At 38.5% G+C, this 11822-nt stretch overlaps 1 protein-coding gene across 1 annotated transcript; it reads right to left on the bottom strand.

Annotated features, from left to right (window-relative positions):
* Window positions 1-616: 616 nt before the first annotated feature.
* MELLADRAFT_123958 (cytochrome P450 protein) lies at window positions 617-2709 on the bottom strand (the record flags this gene model as incomplete). The annotated part of the gene is made up of 8 exons (XM_007413009.1): window positions 617-771; window positions 862-982; window positions 1064-1121; window positions 1212-1292; window positions 1365-1758; window positions 1832-2008; window positions 2097-2379; window positions 2467-2709. The coding sequence occupies 8 exons, from the start codon at window positions 2707-2709 to the stop codon at window positions 617-619; spliced, it is 1512 nt and encodes a 503-aa protein (XP_007413071.1).
* Window positions 2710-11822: the final 9113 nt, after the last annotated feature.

The raw sequence follows: 11822 nt of genomic DNA, 5'->3' as shown, positions 1-11822 counted from the left end.
CACAGTAGTTTTATACAAGTACATAATGAGTATGTCTCTTTGAAGTCTCTCGACAACAGAATGGCTCAAGTTGAAATGATTCATGATCCTTGTTGATGATTTGAGCTAACCAAGTGGAGTCAAGTTAAGGAATTTATGAAAAAAGTTATGGCAGTGGAAATTTTCTATGTCCTTGTTGTATTTTTGCTTCTAACACCAGAATATTTGTGAAAGGCTTTGATGTGATGTTACCTCTCAAAAGCAATTTACCAATGATTATAATTCAAAAGACCACCTAAGATGAGCTAACACAAGTACACAGATTACCAAAAGAAAGGTAAACATCATAATATTATCATATCCAGTCCTGAATGAACAAAAGAATCTATGTGGAAAAAATGTGAGACCAAAGCTCTGAACTAGAAAATGCTTGGAGAAAACAGAGGGAAACATAAACTTGATTGAATAGATCATGTCCTGGGTCACTACAGCAGATTACAGATTTACTCCTGAGGTCAACAAAGCAGCATGCACAAAGCAATGCGTGAAGGGTCAGAAAAATATGGAATAAATTGATTGGATCTGGTACTTTTGTGCAAGGGAGATACATAGATAGTCTAGTCTTGTTTGAATTTATTCATGTTTTAAATTTGACCCATAAGCCATCTTTAAAGCTTAAAACCATTGATTGAAATTCTTTAATATTTTCCTTAAAAGCAGATTTACCCACCAATTCCACTCCAGAGAAATTAGTAACTAATCTAATCAACACAATTGATGCTTGCATATAAGCTACAGGGAAAAAACCATAACCATGAGTTCCAAGGGATCATTTGAAGAAAAGGAGACAATTTCTTCTTTAAGAAAGATGAAAAAATTTACCAAGTTGTTGGCCAAGACACAACCTTGGACCTGCACTGAATGGTTGAAAACGGAATGGATCTTCCCTTTGTTGAATTTGTCGATCATCCAACCAGCGATCAGGTATAAATTCTTCTGCGTCCTATTTCAAATTATCAGATCAAGACTTCATTAGGTTTTGAGGCGACAATTGATCTATATGAATCTGTATTTTGCCACTTACCTTGCCCCACACTTCTGGATTTCGTTGAAGAAATCTGATATCAAACCGGAAATCAGTTCTAGGAATTCAAAGACGTCAGTTTCTCAACTCCAATCAAGACTCAAATATCAAGTCATGATGCACAATAAAGGGGAGAATCAAGACTCACCCAGCTGGAACAAAGATACCTGATGGTAGAACATCGTCCTCAAATGCACAACGTACGTTAGACCCAACTGGTGGATGAAGTCTAACAAAACAAAACAAAAACATCTCAGTCATGGCAGGAGATAAAGGCACAAGACGAAAAATGAAAAATAACCTAAGAGTTTCATTGATGACTGCTCTAAGAAATTTTAATTTATGGATTTGATCAGTAGAAATTGAAGAACTTTCAGCGAGACCACTGCATTCTAATTGAAGCTGAGTCCAGATTTCATCTCTTCCAGCCAATTCGTAGATACAACTCGTGATTAATGAAGCAACAGAATCTTTAGCTGCAAGTAGCAGATTTAGGAGTTCGTGACGAAGAAGTTGAGCTGAGCAACCTGATTGACGTAGATGATCGAGTAGATTTTGAGGCTCTTGTTGATCATTTAATGAATTATCGATCAGATTCTTTTGCACTACATCTTTTATCAAAACATCCATGGCTTCCAGGACTCTCTTAATCGATGGATTGGGGGACAGTTTTTGAATCAATTTCGTTACAAAAGCTAGGTCGATCAGAATTTTGAAAAGATGAGTATAAGTTGACGTTGAAGATCCTGGTTGAGAAAGATCTCTTACATGGTAGCAAGAGACGTGCGTGACAATAACTTTGAGCATCAGCAAAGTCTTTACAGAAAGCTGCAACATCTATACCCCCTTCTTGTATAGGTCTATCACGAAAGAGATCCTTGAGCGTATCAAAACAATGTCCAAAGAGATGTTGAGAGGCGACCGTGAGAGTTAAACGAGAAAAAACTGAACAATCAAATAAACAAGATAAAAAACAGTAAATCACAGGTTCAATAGTCAAGAGCATTGATAAGTAAGTGAAAACGAATCGTACGATCTTGTATGTCGATAGCCTGTTTCAATCGACTTTGAATCTTGATCCATTGTATTAATCGGAGAACATGTTCTTCACAAGCATCCGCATCTGCAATTCTTTCTCGCGAAAAATGAGGTCTACTTAGAGATCTATGCCAAGACCACAATGCCCTCTGATCGGTATTGATAATACCATCACCCAATAATGGATAAAAAGATGCTATGAAATGATCAGATTTGCCCCAATTTTGAAAATTGTTGGATAAGATATATTTAATATCTAAATGTGAAAAGCTTTGCATAACTTGGTTTCCAAGAATATTAAATCTGATGACTTTAAATGATTTTGAATATACTCGAAGATAATCAAATGCACTTGATGTATCATCACCTGTGAAAATTGAAATGAGTTTGTTTTTTAAAAATGTTAAAGCGAAAGGTATAATGGAAGAAACTAAAGGTGCTATATGACTATTTTTCGATTGGGCTCTTTTCCGAATTTCATTTTCTTTCCATTCCGATATAATCTCATGAACGACATAAATAAATAATACCAATAATACCCAATGCGTAAGAAAACTATCAAAATTAGGAATTATAGATAAGAAGGATTTATCGATTATCATCATCATCAGCTCTCTCTTAAGCTGAGGTTGATATCGTATAATGATGAATGTTAGATGGGTGATTTACAGTTTGCAACTGATGTGCAATGCGGATATACTTTGATGGAGAAGAGGGCGAAGAACTTGAGCTTCTTACTCGAGTGAGGCAGGATTGACACAGCACCTTTACGAACTTATCAAAAGTTTTTGAATTACGTCAAGGCCACCTATTTTGCTTGGCTATTTGCTGCTATTTGCTGACTTTGTGAGAGCGACTGGGTAAGTATACACTTGTGGTGATACGACAACCACTGCGCCGTCACAAAAGGATACTTTGATAACATTATGTAAGAGGACTGGATAGTTGTAGGATCTATTTCCTTCTTCAGCGATCTTTCGATTCCTAAAGATCAGATTTCAAAAGGTAAAACATGAGTTTTCGACAATACGGGGTTTCAAGTTGGTTTTTTTTTACGTTTTTTGAGGTTACAGCTATTGGGACGAATAGGATGAAAGCGGAAAACTAAGAACAATTGGTTACAATTGCATAAGAGAGAGAAAACACTAAACAAGGTTCCAATCTAGGAGGAAGCGTTACATCACGGGGGGGTTTGCACCGCCTCTCGACCGGGAGACCGTCTAACTCGGCACGGGCCGTCGATGGGTCAGCCGCTGCCTAGATCGGCGGCCCACCAATGACCTAATTGAGTCCGACGGCGCGCAACGCGCCTGTTTATCTGGCCATTTGCCAGCTGCAGGCCAGTCATCAGGCCACATGGAGCTCGCCCAAAGACGGTCGAGCTGGGCCACGGGGCCTGCAGTCTAGATTTTTTCACAATCAGTTCGGCAACGGGCCGGGCCCTTTTGGCGGTTCAGCCCGGTGGCAAATTGGCCCTCTGACCTCACATGAGCCTGAAGATACAGCATAAATAGGAGACATGATATTGCAGTGGGAAGTGATGGGTGAGACATCTTTTCGGATGACTCTCATACTTTTTGATCTTGAACTTGTTCAGTAAAACTTCCACTTGTACTTAAACCTTGCAAATCTACAACCCAAATGCACAGAGCTTGACAACCCAATTCTGTTTTTAAAACCCTTTCATTCTCTTCCCAAAACCGTGTCTCCAAGTAAAACCCCTGACATCATGCAATCCACATACAGCCCACATCACAATCAGATATTGCCATTGCCAAACAATTCATCCTGTCACATGTGAACACTGTCTATGAGGCAAGCATCAGTCTAATCTCAATCCGCTTTGTGTTGAGCCTGCCCCCTAACTTTCAACCAGCAGGTCAAGAAAAGAAGGTCAAGAAATAGTTTTACAAATATTACATGAAGAGATGGGACATAGAGGGGTTGGAGAAATTTATAGAAGGTGCTTCATCAGATTTTGATGGCCAGAGATGAAGGAATATGTGCAAGGGTGAGTTACATCTTGTGAAGCCTGTCAAAGAACAAGTCCCAATACTCAAAAAAAATAGGGCACACTCCAGGAGAATCAACAGTGTTTGGGAGAGTCAGTTGAAATACAATTCATATCAGAAGTAGTCCATACAAGCACTTCATTGTGGTATGGAATGATCTTGCAGGATGTGTTGAAGTAAAATCTTTACAAAATTTGACTTCAAAGGCTGTGGCAGACTTCATTCTAAAGGAGTGGATCTGGAGGTATGAGGTGTTGAAGTGTTTTACAATCACAGCCCCCCATGTGAGGGTAGGGTAATCTTTTGGAGTTCTCTATGCTCACTCAAGTTGGTAAATGTTTAATTGTATAATATTATTAACTAATTCCGTATTTTTATATTTAGTGATTAAAAATAGAATATAAGAAATAGAGGACAGCAAAAGGAAAGGTAACTGGTCTGTTTGGGGTAAATCCAGACAGACTACAGTTAATCAACTCCTCAAGATAAGATTTCAATTATAATTAGAGTATAATGATTGATGGAAGTTGGATCCAAGGCTTCCCTTCAATCTTCTGATTGACCAATTGAAGACTGATATGAAGACAACTATTCTGGCTGTTCTTGAAGTCACCAACTTTGGGTTGTTCAAATAAGTCCACCAGTGTGGAGGTCTTCTTAAGGTTACCAATTACCTGGAGTTTTTGAAGCTCACTAACTTGATGAATATTCCTACTTGGGGAAAGTAGAGGATCCAGAAAGGAAGTTGAATTACTTACTCTTAGGCAGAGAGTACCTTGTTGTTCTTTGAGATTATTTTGTAATACAAGCTTGGGGGATCCGCTTGAAGGCTGAGAGAGGGTAATTGCATATACTCTCCTCTCTAAAACATAATTTTAGTGATATAGACAAATATCAATTCATTACAATGGGTAACTGCTTTTATTGTCAGTTATTATTATAATTAATAATTATGCTTAATTACATATAAGAATGTCAAGTATATCATGTAGTATAAGAGCACCCACACTTCTTTGAGGTTACTAAATTGGTTGTGCGCAGTAACAAACCTACATTGAGTAAAAAAATTACTTAACTTGACCAAATTTCACACTTGTTTGCATTAGCAGCGCTGTAACTCTTGTAACTTTATGGATAATGCATTTGCTCCACAGTGGTCATGCAGTAAGGCAACATTTTCATTTTTCAAGTACATATGTGTCCACCTGCTTTCATCAAATGCTACAGTTCACAAGTATTTGTGATAGAGGTACTGTCCTCTTCTTTGCACTGGGGTACTGGTGACTTTAAGTTTCAAATTCTCCATCTACATACATCCAGATCTACATACATCCAATATCATTGTGCTCATCTACCTGATCAATCGATTTAAATTTGAAAGAACAAAGTCAACATGATTGTGTTCATATCTTTGATCAATAGATGTCAAGTTAAGGAACTAAGTCAACAAAAATCCATGAGATCAAAGAGATTGATTTATCCTCTTCATCTGATTGGTTTGAAGTTGATTGAAGATATTAAATTGACCTATTAACATACCAATGTGTTGAAGCAATTGTGACTTATCCTACCATGAAGTTGTTCCAGTGTTTGAGAAGGTTATCAAACAGGAGTATTGAAACCTTTACCACAGAGCCAGGGGTCTGAAAAACATTTGGGACAAGATGGATTGATGCAAAACAGTCCAAAGTTTGGCAAGAAGAGAGATCTTGAGGTGCTCAATCCAGGAATACAAAATGTGGAGGAGAAAGTCACAAAATGTGATCTGAAGTTTTCACAACAAACAAGGGATTTGAAGGTGTTGGAGGTTGGGTTGAGTTTTGTTTTTGGAGTCAAAGTTGCTGGGAACAAGTTGTAATGCGTTTTAACACATGCATTAGCCAATTGTTAAATTTACCAATTGCCTAACACAAATTGATTGAAAATTCACTGCCGCAGGGCTAATTTCTCACCAGGTTAAATTTTCAGTGACCAAACCTGATTTAATGCACGAGTGTGGATGCTTTAAGTATTTTAACTCTTGACACTGAGTTATGAGGTGTAGATTTTGTTTTATTACATATCACATTCTGTTTTGATCCCTCCTAATCATAACAGATGAACAGTGGATAGCAAAAAAAGACAAGACCACTGCTTTGTGAAATCAATAAATCTGGCTCCATGCTTGGCAAAGGTCATATACACAGTCTCCAGCTACTAGTCACTGACAAGCCAGAGACTACCACTGAATTTATGAAAGCTTTATGAAAGCTTCAAAAAGGTTTCAAAATGACTTCAACCCAATATCATGCAAGATTCAGATGTCATAATATGACACCATGAATCTCTACACACCTGCTCCTTAATCCACAGATCAAGAATATATAGTCTATTAAGCTTTATCATGTAAATTGACTGAGTCATTCAGGTTTGAAAAAAAATCATGGATAAAAAATACTATTTTGGTCCTATATATAAGACTTGGATCTTGAATATTGTCAATCTATTATGTTGAAGTCATTTTGAAACCTTTCTGAAGCTTTCAAGAATCTTTCATGAAGTTGTGGTAGTCTCTGGCCAGCCAGTGACTAGTAGCTGGGGGCTTTGATAGTGCTGCACATGTCATACAACAATGCATTATGACAATTATCATATACAGTCAAGCCAGTTTTGCTTGTCAAATTGAATTTGAGATTTTTTTGGTGGATACAGGTCTAAGACTACATAAAAGCATAAGTACCCTTATACCAGATTGAAGTGATGTTGACCAGTGTCTTGTTTTCTACCTCTTCCATATTGTACCCAATCCCATTCCATACCCTTGATGCCATTCATGCATAACCTCAATTCCATTCATTCATAACCTTGTTTCCTTTTGTACATAACCTTTATTCCACCCATTCACAACCTTGATTTAATTCATTCACAACCTTGAGTCCATTGATTCACAAATTTGAGTCCATTGATTCACAACCTTGATTGTTTTCATAACCTTGATTGCTTTCAAAGCCTTCATGCATTTCATAACCCTGACCCCATTCATACTGAACCTTGATACCAATCATTCAGAAACTAAATTCCTTTTGAGCCAAGATCTTTTTTTTGGAGGAGCCCTTGTCTGATTCAGGAGACATCTCATAATTAGGTGGAATGGGAGTTAATCCCTGTTCTGTTTATTCCATGATAATTCTGGAGATATATCTTGAGGTGACTTGACTGAATTTGATAGCAAAACTTTGAACACATGAAACAATGGTTGATGGAATCAAAATAGAAACAAATGAATCAAATAAAGAGGGGCTTATATGAAGATCAATTGTTTGCAAGGTTTCAAGTTGTCTGGTCAAGTTGTGGGTGGTGTTTACCATTGGGAAGAGCCTAAGTTTGGATATGGGGCTCTTTTGGGTCTTGCAGGGCCAGATCCTCAATTTAGTTCTGGTTGGTGACACATTTCCTTCATTCATTCATACATGATGTAGGAATGGTTGAATGAACAGGAGACATGGGTATTCTAAAACCATTGAGACATTAAACAACTACAAGCCACAGGGGCAAAGACAGATGATCACATTGGGGGGAGCATTGAAATTTTCTTGTTTTCTTTCAAAGTTTGTTCAAATTTACTTCCAAATTCTTTCCCTTTTCTTCCTGTTTTCTTCTTGCTTGTCAGCTGATTACATGATCAACAGGAACTAAGCGGACTAACTAGGGCTTCCTCAGGCTTCATTCTATTGAAGTAGTTATTTTCTCTGTTTTATTTACACTGTTAACATCCTATTTTATATTCCGCTTTGAGCCTACATAGTCTGTTCCAAGTTGTTCCGTTACCATTCCATGTTAGAACTCCGTATCCTTTCATCCCAATGCGGCGAATGATACTCACAATCACTATCATTTAGCAAACCTATGTCTAGAAAGATTTCTCACTATAAAGAACAGTTGTTTGCGTGTTTACTTTATTTTTCTTCACTCAAACTTCTTTTCTCTTTACATGTGCCACCTTACAACAGGTGCTTATCTTTCTGCTCACTTATTAGTGACTCCAGCCACTGCGCTTTCCTTCATCACTAATAACGTGATTCTTTACCAGGTCTGCTTACTGTTCTATGTTATCACTGATTGTAGTTCGTGCTCATGGGAATGTTATACTCAAACTTCTTTTCTCTTTACGTGTGCCACCTTACAACAGGTGCTTATCTTTCTGCTCACTTATTAGTGACTCCAGCCACTGCGCTTTCCTTCATCACTAATAACGTGATTCTTTACCAGGTGCTTATCTTTCTGCTCACTTATTAGTGACTCCAGCCACTGCGCTTTCCTTCATCACTAATAACGTGATTCTTTACCAGTCACCTGGCTTTCCTACTTTATTAGGTTATGAGCCCAGACTATACGTCTTAATCAGATTCAGCGCAACCAGCTTCTATGAGCGACAATACAACCAGTCCATTGTCCGGCACCATCACTCCTACCTACAACAACACCAACGCACCCACCACCATTACCCACGTAATGTCGAGTCACGCCTCATCCAACGATGCCAATCACATCACTCCTTTAGAGAATGATTGGCAGCAATGGTCTCCCCTCATGCTCGCTCACTTTATGGAGGGAGACTGTGACGGTATAGTAGATGGCACTGAAGCCGAACCAGCTGAGGATGCTTCTGCTGCTCTCAAACTCGACTATAATCGTCGACGTAAGAAAGCTGCGGGTTTTATTTCTCGGAAACTCAGTCCTGAGAATAGAGCGTTGGTTATTAATTCTACCAATATCAAAGATCCTAAAGCCATCTGGGACGCTTTAGTAAAACTTTATGCTTCCACCAAAGCTCGTAATCGAGCTCGTATCCTCCGAAAGTTTCTCAATCTTAAATGTTTAGATAATTCTCTTGCTTCTTTTCTCTCAGAATATCGTAAAATCACTCATGAGATGACCGAAGTATCATTTAAAATCGACGACGATATCTTAGCCCATATGCTGCTTTATAAACTTTCACCACGTTATCATTCCACTCGTGACTTACTCGCACACACTGCTGAAACTGGCGATACTCTTCTTTCACTTAATCATGTTTTCGAGCATCTTCAACAAATTGTACTAGATTATCAACCTAGTGCTACTCCTGCTTCTCCACCTGCTGCTCTAGTTGCTGAACGACGAACTCCTTCCTATCCTCGTTGTCTTAACGGTGTCCATAATCCATCGACTGCTCACACTTTAGATAGTTGCTATCAAGTCCATCCCAAATTAAAACCTGTTCGGAACATCAATAGGTCTACTGATTGCAATTCAGCCAATGCGACAATCAGCGGTACGGTTCTTACTACTTACGTGTTCAATGCTACCCTCACTGGAAACCTGTTCTTGACTCTGGCGCCTCACAATCCATGTTCAGCTCTCGATCTAGCTTTACTGATTATAGACCTTGTAACGCCGCCATCCATGTCGCCAACGGACAACAGATCAATGCCATTGGAACCGGAACCGTGTCAGGAACTCACGACGGGAAGCCTGTTTCTTTTACTGATTGCCTCCATGTTCCGCAACTTTCAACAAATCTTGTCAGTATGGTCGCCTTGGGTCGAAAAGGTTGCACGTTCAACTTCAGTCCAGATTGTAGTTTCAATGTTGTTGTCAATTCTAATGTGGTACTTACTGGGGACACCAAGAGTGGAGTTATGGAAGTTAACTTCGACGTGGGCAAGTCACCTCTACACTCACTCTCTACCGCAGCTCAAATTAATCCTGTCACTCTTCACAGGCGCCTAGGCCATCCTGGACAAATTCCCTTGGAGAAGGCTTTTCCTGGAGTTACATTTCTTGATTCTTGCGAACCTTGTATCCTCTCCAAACATCACCGCCTACCTTTTAAAAGTCATCTTCCCATTGCCTGTGATCGCTTGTCTGTGTTATATAGTGATTTGAGTGGTGTAATTTCTCCTCCTTCTCTCGGTGGCGGCAGATACTATTTCAAAATTACCGATCAAAAATCCAATTTCAAGTTTGTTTATATCATGAAAACTAAATGTCAAACTTTTTCGTATTTTGTTCAATTCAAAGCTTTCGTTGAAAATCAAACCAATTTAAAAATTAAAACATTAGTAAATGATAATGGAGGTGAATATACTTCAAAACAATTCACCGAGTTTATCAATCATGAAGGCATAAAAATGGACTTCACTGCACCTTACACCCCTCAACAAAATTCCATCTCTGAGCGTGGTAATCGAACCACCACTGAAAAAGCTAGAGCCTTGCTTAAACAGGCCAATCTACCTTTGGTCTTCTGGGCGGAAGCTGTCTCTACTTCTGTTTATCTTGAAAATCTCACTCCCATTGCTCGAGATAATTTCATTACCCCTTTTGAAAACTGGTTTGGTAAATCCCCTTCTTACTCCCATTTGCGTGTCTTTGGATGTCTTGCTTATGTTCACGTTGGTAAAGAACGTAGAACTAGTAAATTCTCTGACGTAGCCAAGAAGGGCGTACTTCTTGGATATCAAGGTAGTATGCACAATTATCGTGTATACTTACTCGATGATCATCGCGTCGTCTACAGTCATGACGTGGTATTCAATGAAGATGTCTTCCCCTTTTCTGATCCTGATGTTTTAAACGCTTTCAACAAGAAATTTGGTAATTCAGATGAACACTTCCTTGAAGAAATCAACAACGACTTCGAGTTTGAAGAATCTTTTAATCATTCTCCTGTACATCCTCTCACTCAAGACGAAGATTTGTCCGTCATTACTGCTTCACCTGATAACGACATGACCAATAATTTACTACCTGATATCACAGAAGAAGAACCGATCCTTGAAGAAGAGCCTATCATTGAAGAAGAACCTATCATTGAGGAAGAACCAATCGTTGAAGACGAAGCTCAACAACCGGATGATCCTAATCCTACAGGAGAAGGCGTCACTGGTCGACCTACTTTCACTACGCCAAATTGCAAATTTACCATGGAGTTTAGAAAATTGAGTAGACATAGAAAATTATAGCAAAGCTGGCAAGGGTCAGAAAAATATGAAAAAATAATGGGAGGGCCCTTTGATGCATTCCGATTGTCTGGCATATTTTTTCATATTTTTAAAACCACAATGCATATAACACTACACAAAATATAATATCTTCTGGGCAGAAAATATAAAAACCAACAAACAGTGATATTGAGCAGTCTTGGAGAGAGACAAAAATACACAAAAATATGCATATTGTTCCTATGGCTGAGACCTTGGATTTGAGTATTTTTTGTATTTTTAGTGTGAGAATTGTTGATTGTACTAACAAAAAACCTCCAGGATTGTTAGATTACAACCTGTAACAGACATTGGAGGGCATAATTTGAATTCAACAATCCCTTATATCTTTGTCAATTCTTGGTCAAACCACTTGATTTTTTGTTCATTGGAAAGCCAAACTCGGTGACTATATCTTTCATTCAGACAAAAAACCTGCATCTAATCCCAAAGAATATCTATGTGGCTATATAGGAAATTGTTTCAGAGACAAATAGGCTCTTTTGTAGCGGAGCTACAGATTTGTTGCATTAACATGACATTCAAATGCATTTCATGGCTTCCTAATCAGATAACTATCAAGTGTTTTGACTCAGAATTGCAAAAGATATGAGGGATATAGAATTCCAGATATCCCCTTGTCACCCCTTGGCCAAATTCCAATATGTGTTACAGGTTGTAATCTGAGAAACTTGTAGGTTTTTT

Source organism: Melampsora larici-populina (genome assembly GCF_000204055.1).
Source record: "Melampsora larici-populina 98AG31 unplaced genomic scaffold MELLAscaffold_34, whole genome shotgun sequence".
NCBI classification, from domain to species: domain Eukaryota; kingdom Fungi; phylum Basidiomycota; class Pucciniomycetes; order Pucciniales; family Melampsoraceae; genus Melampsora; species Melampsora laricis-populina.
Note: the sequence above shows the minus strand (reverse complement) of the source record. Positions and strands in the feature narration are given on the sequence as shown.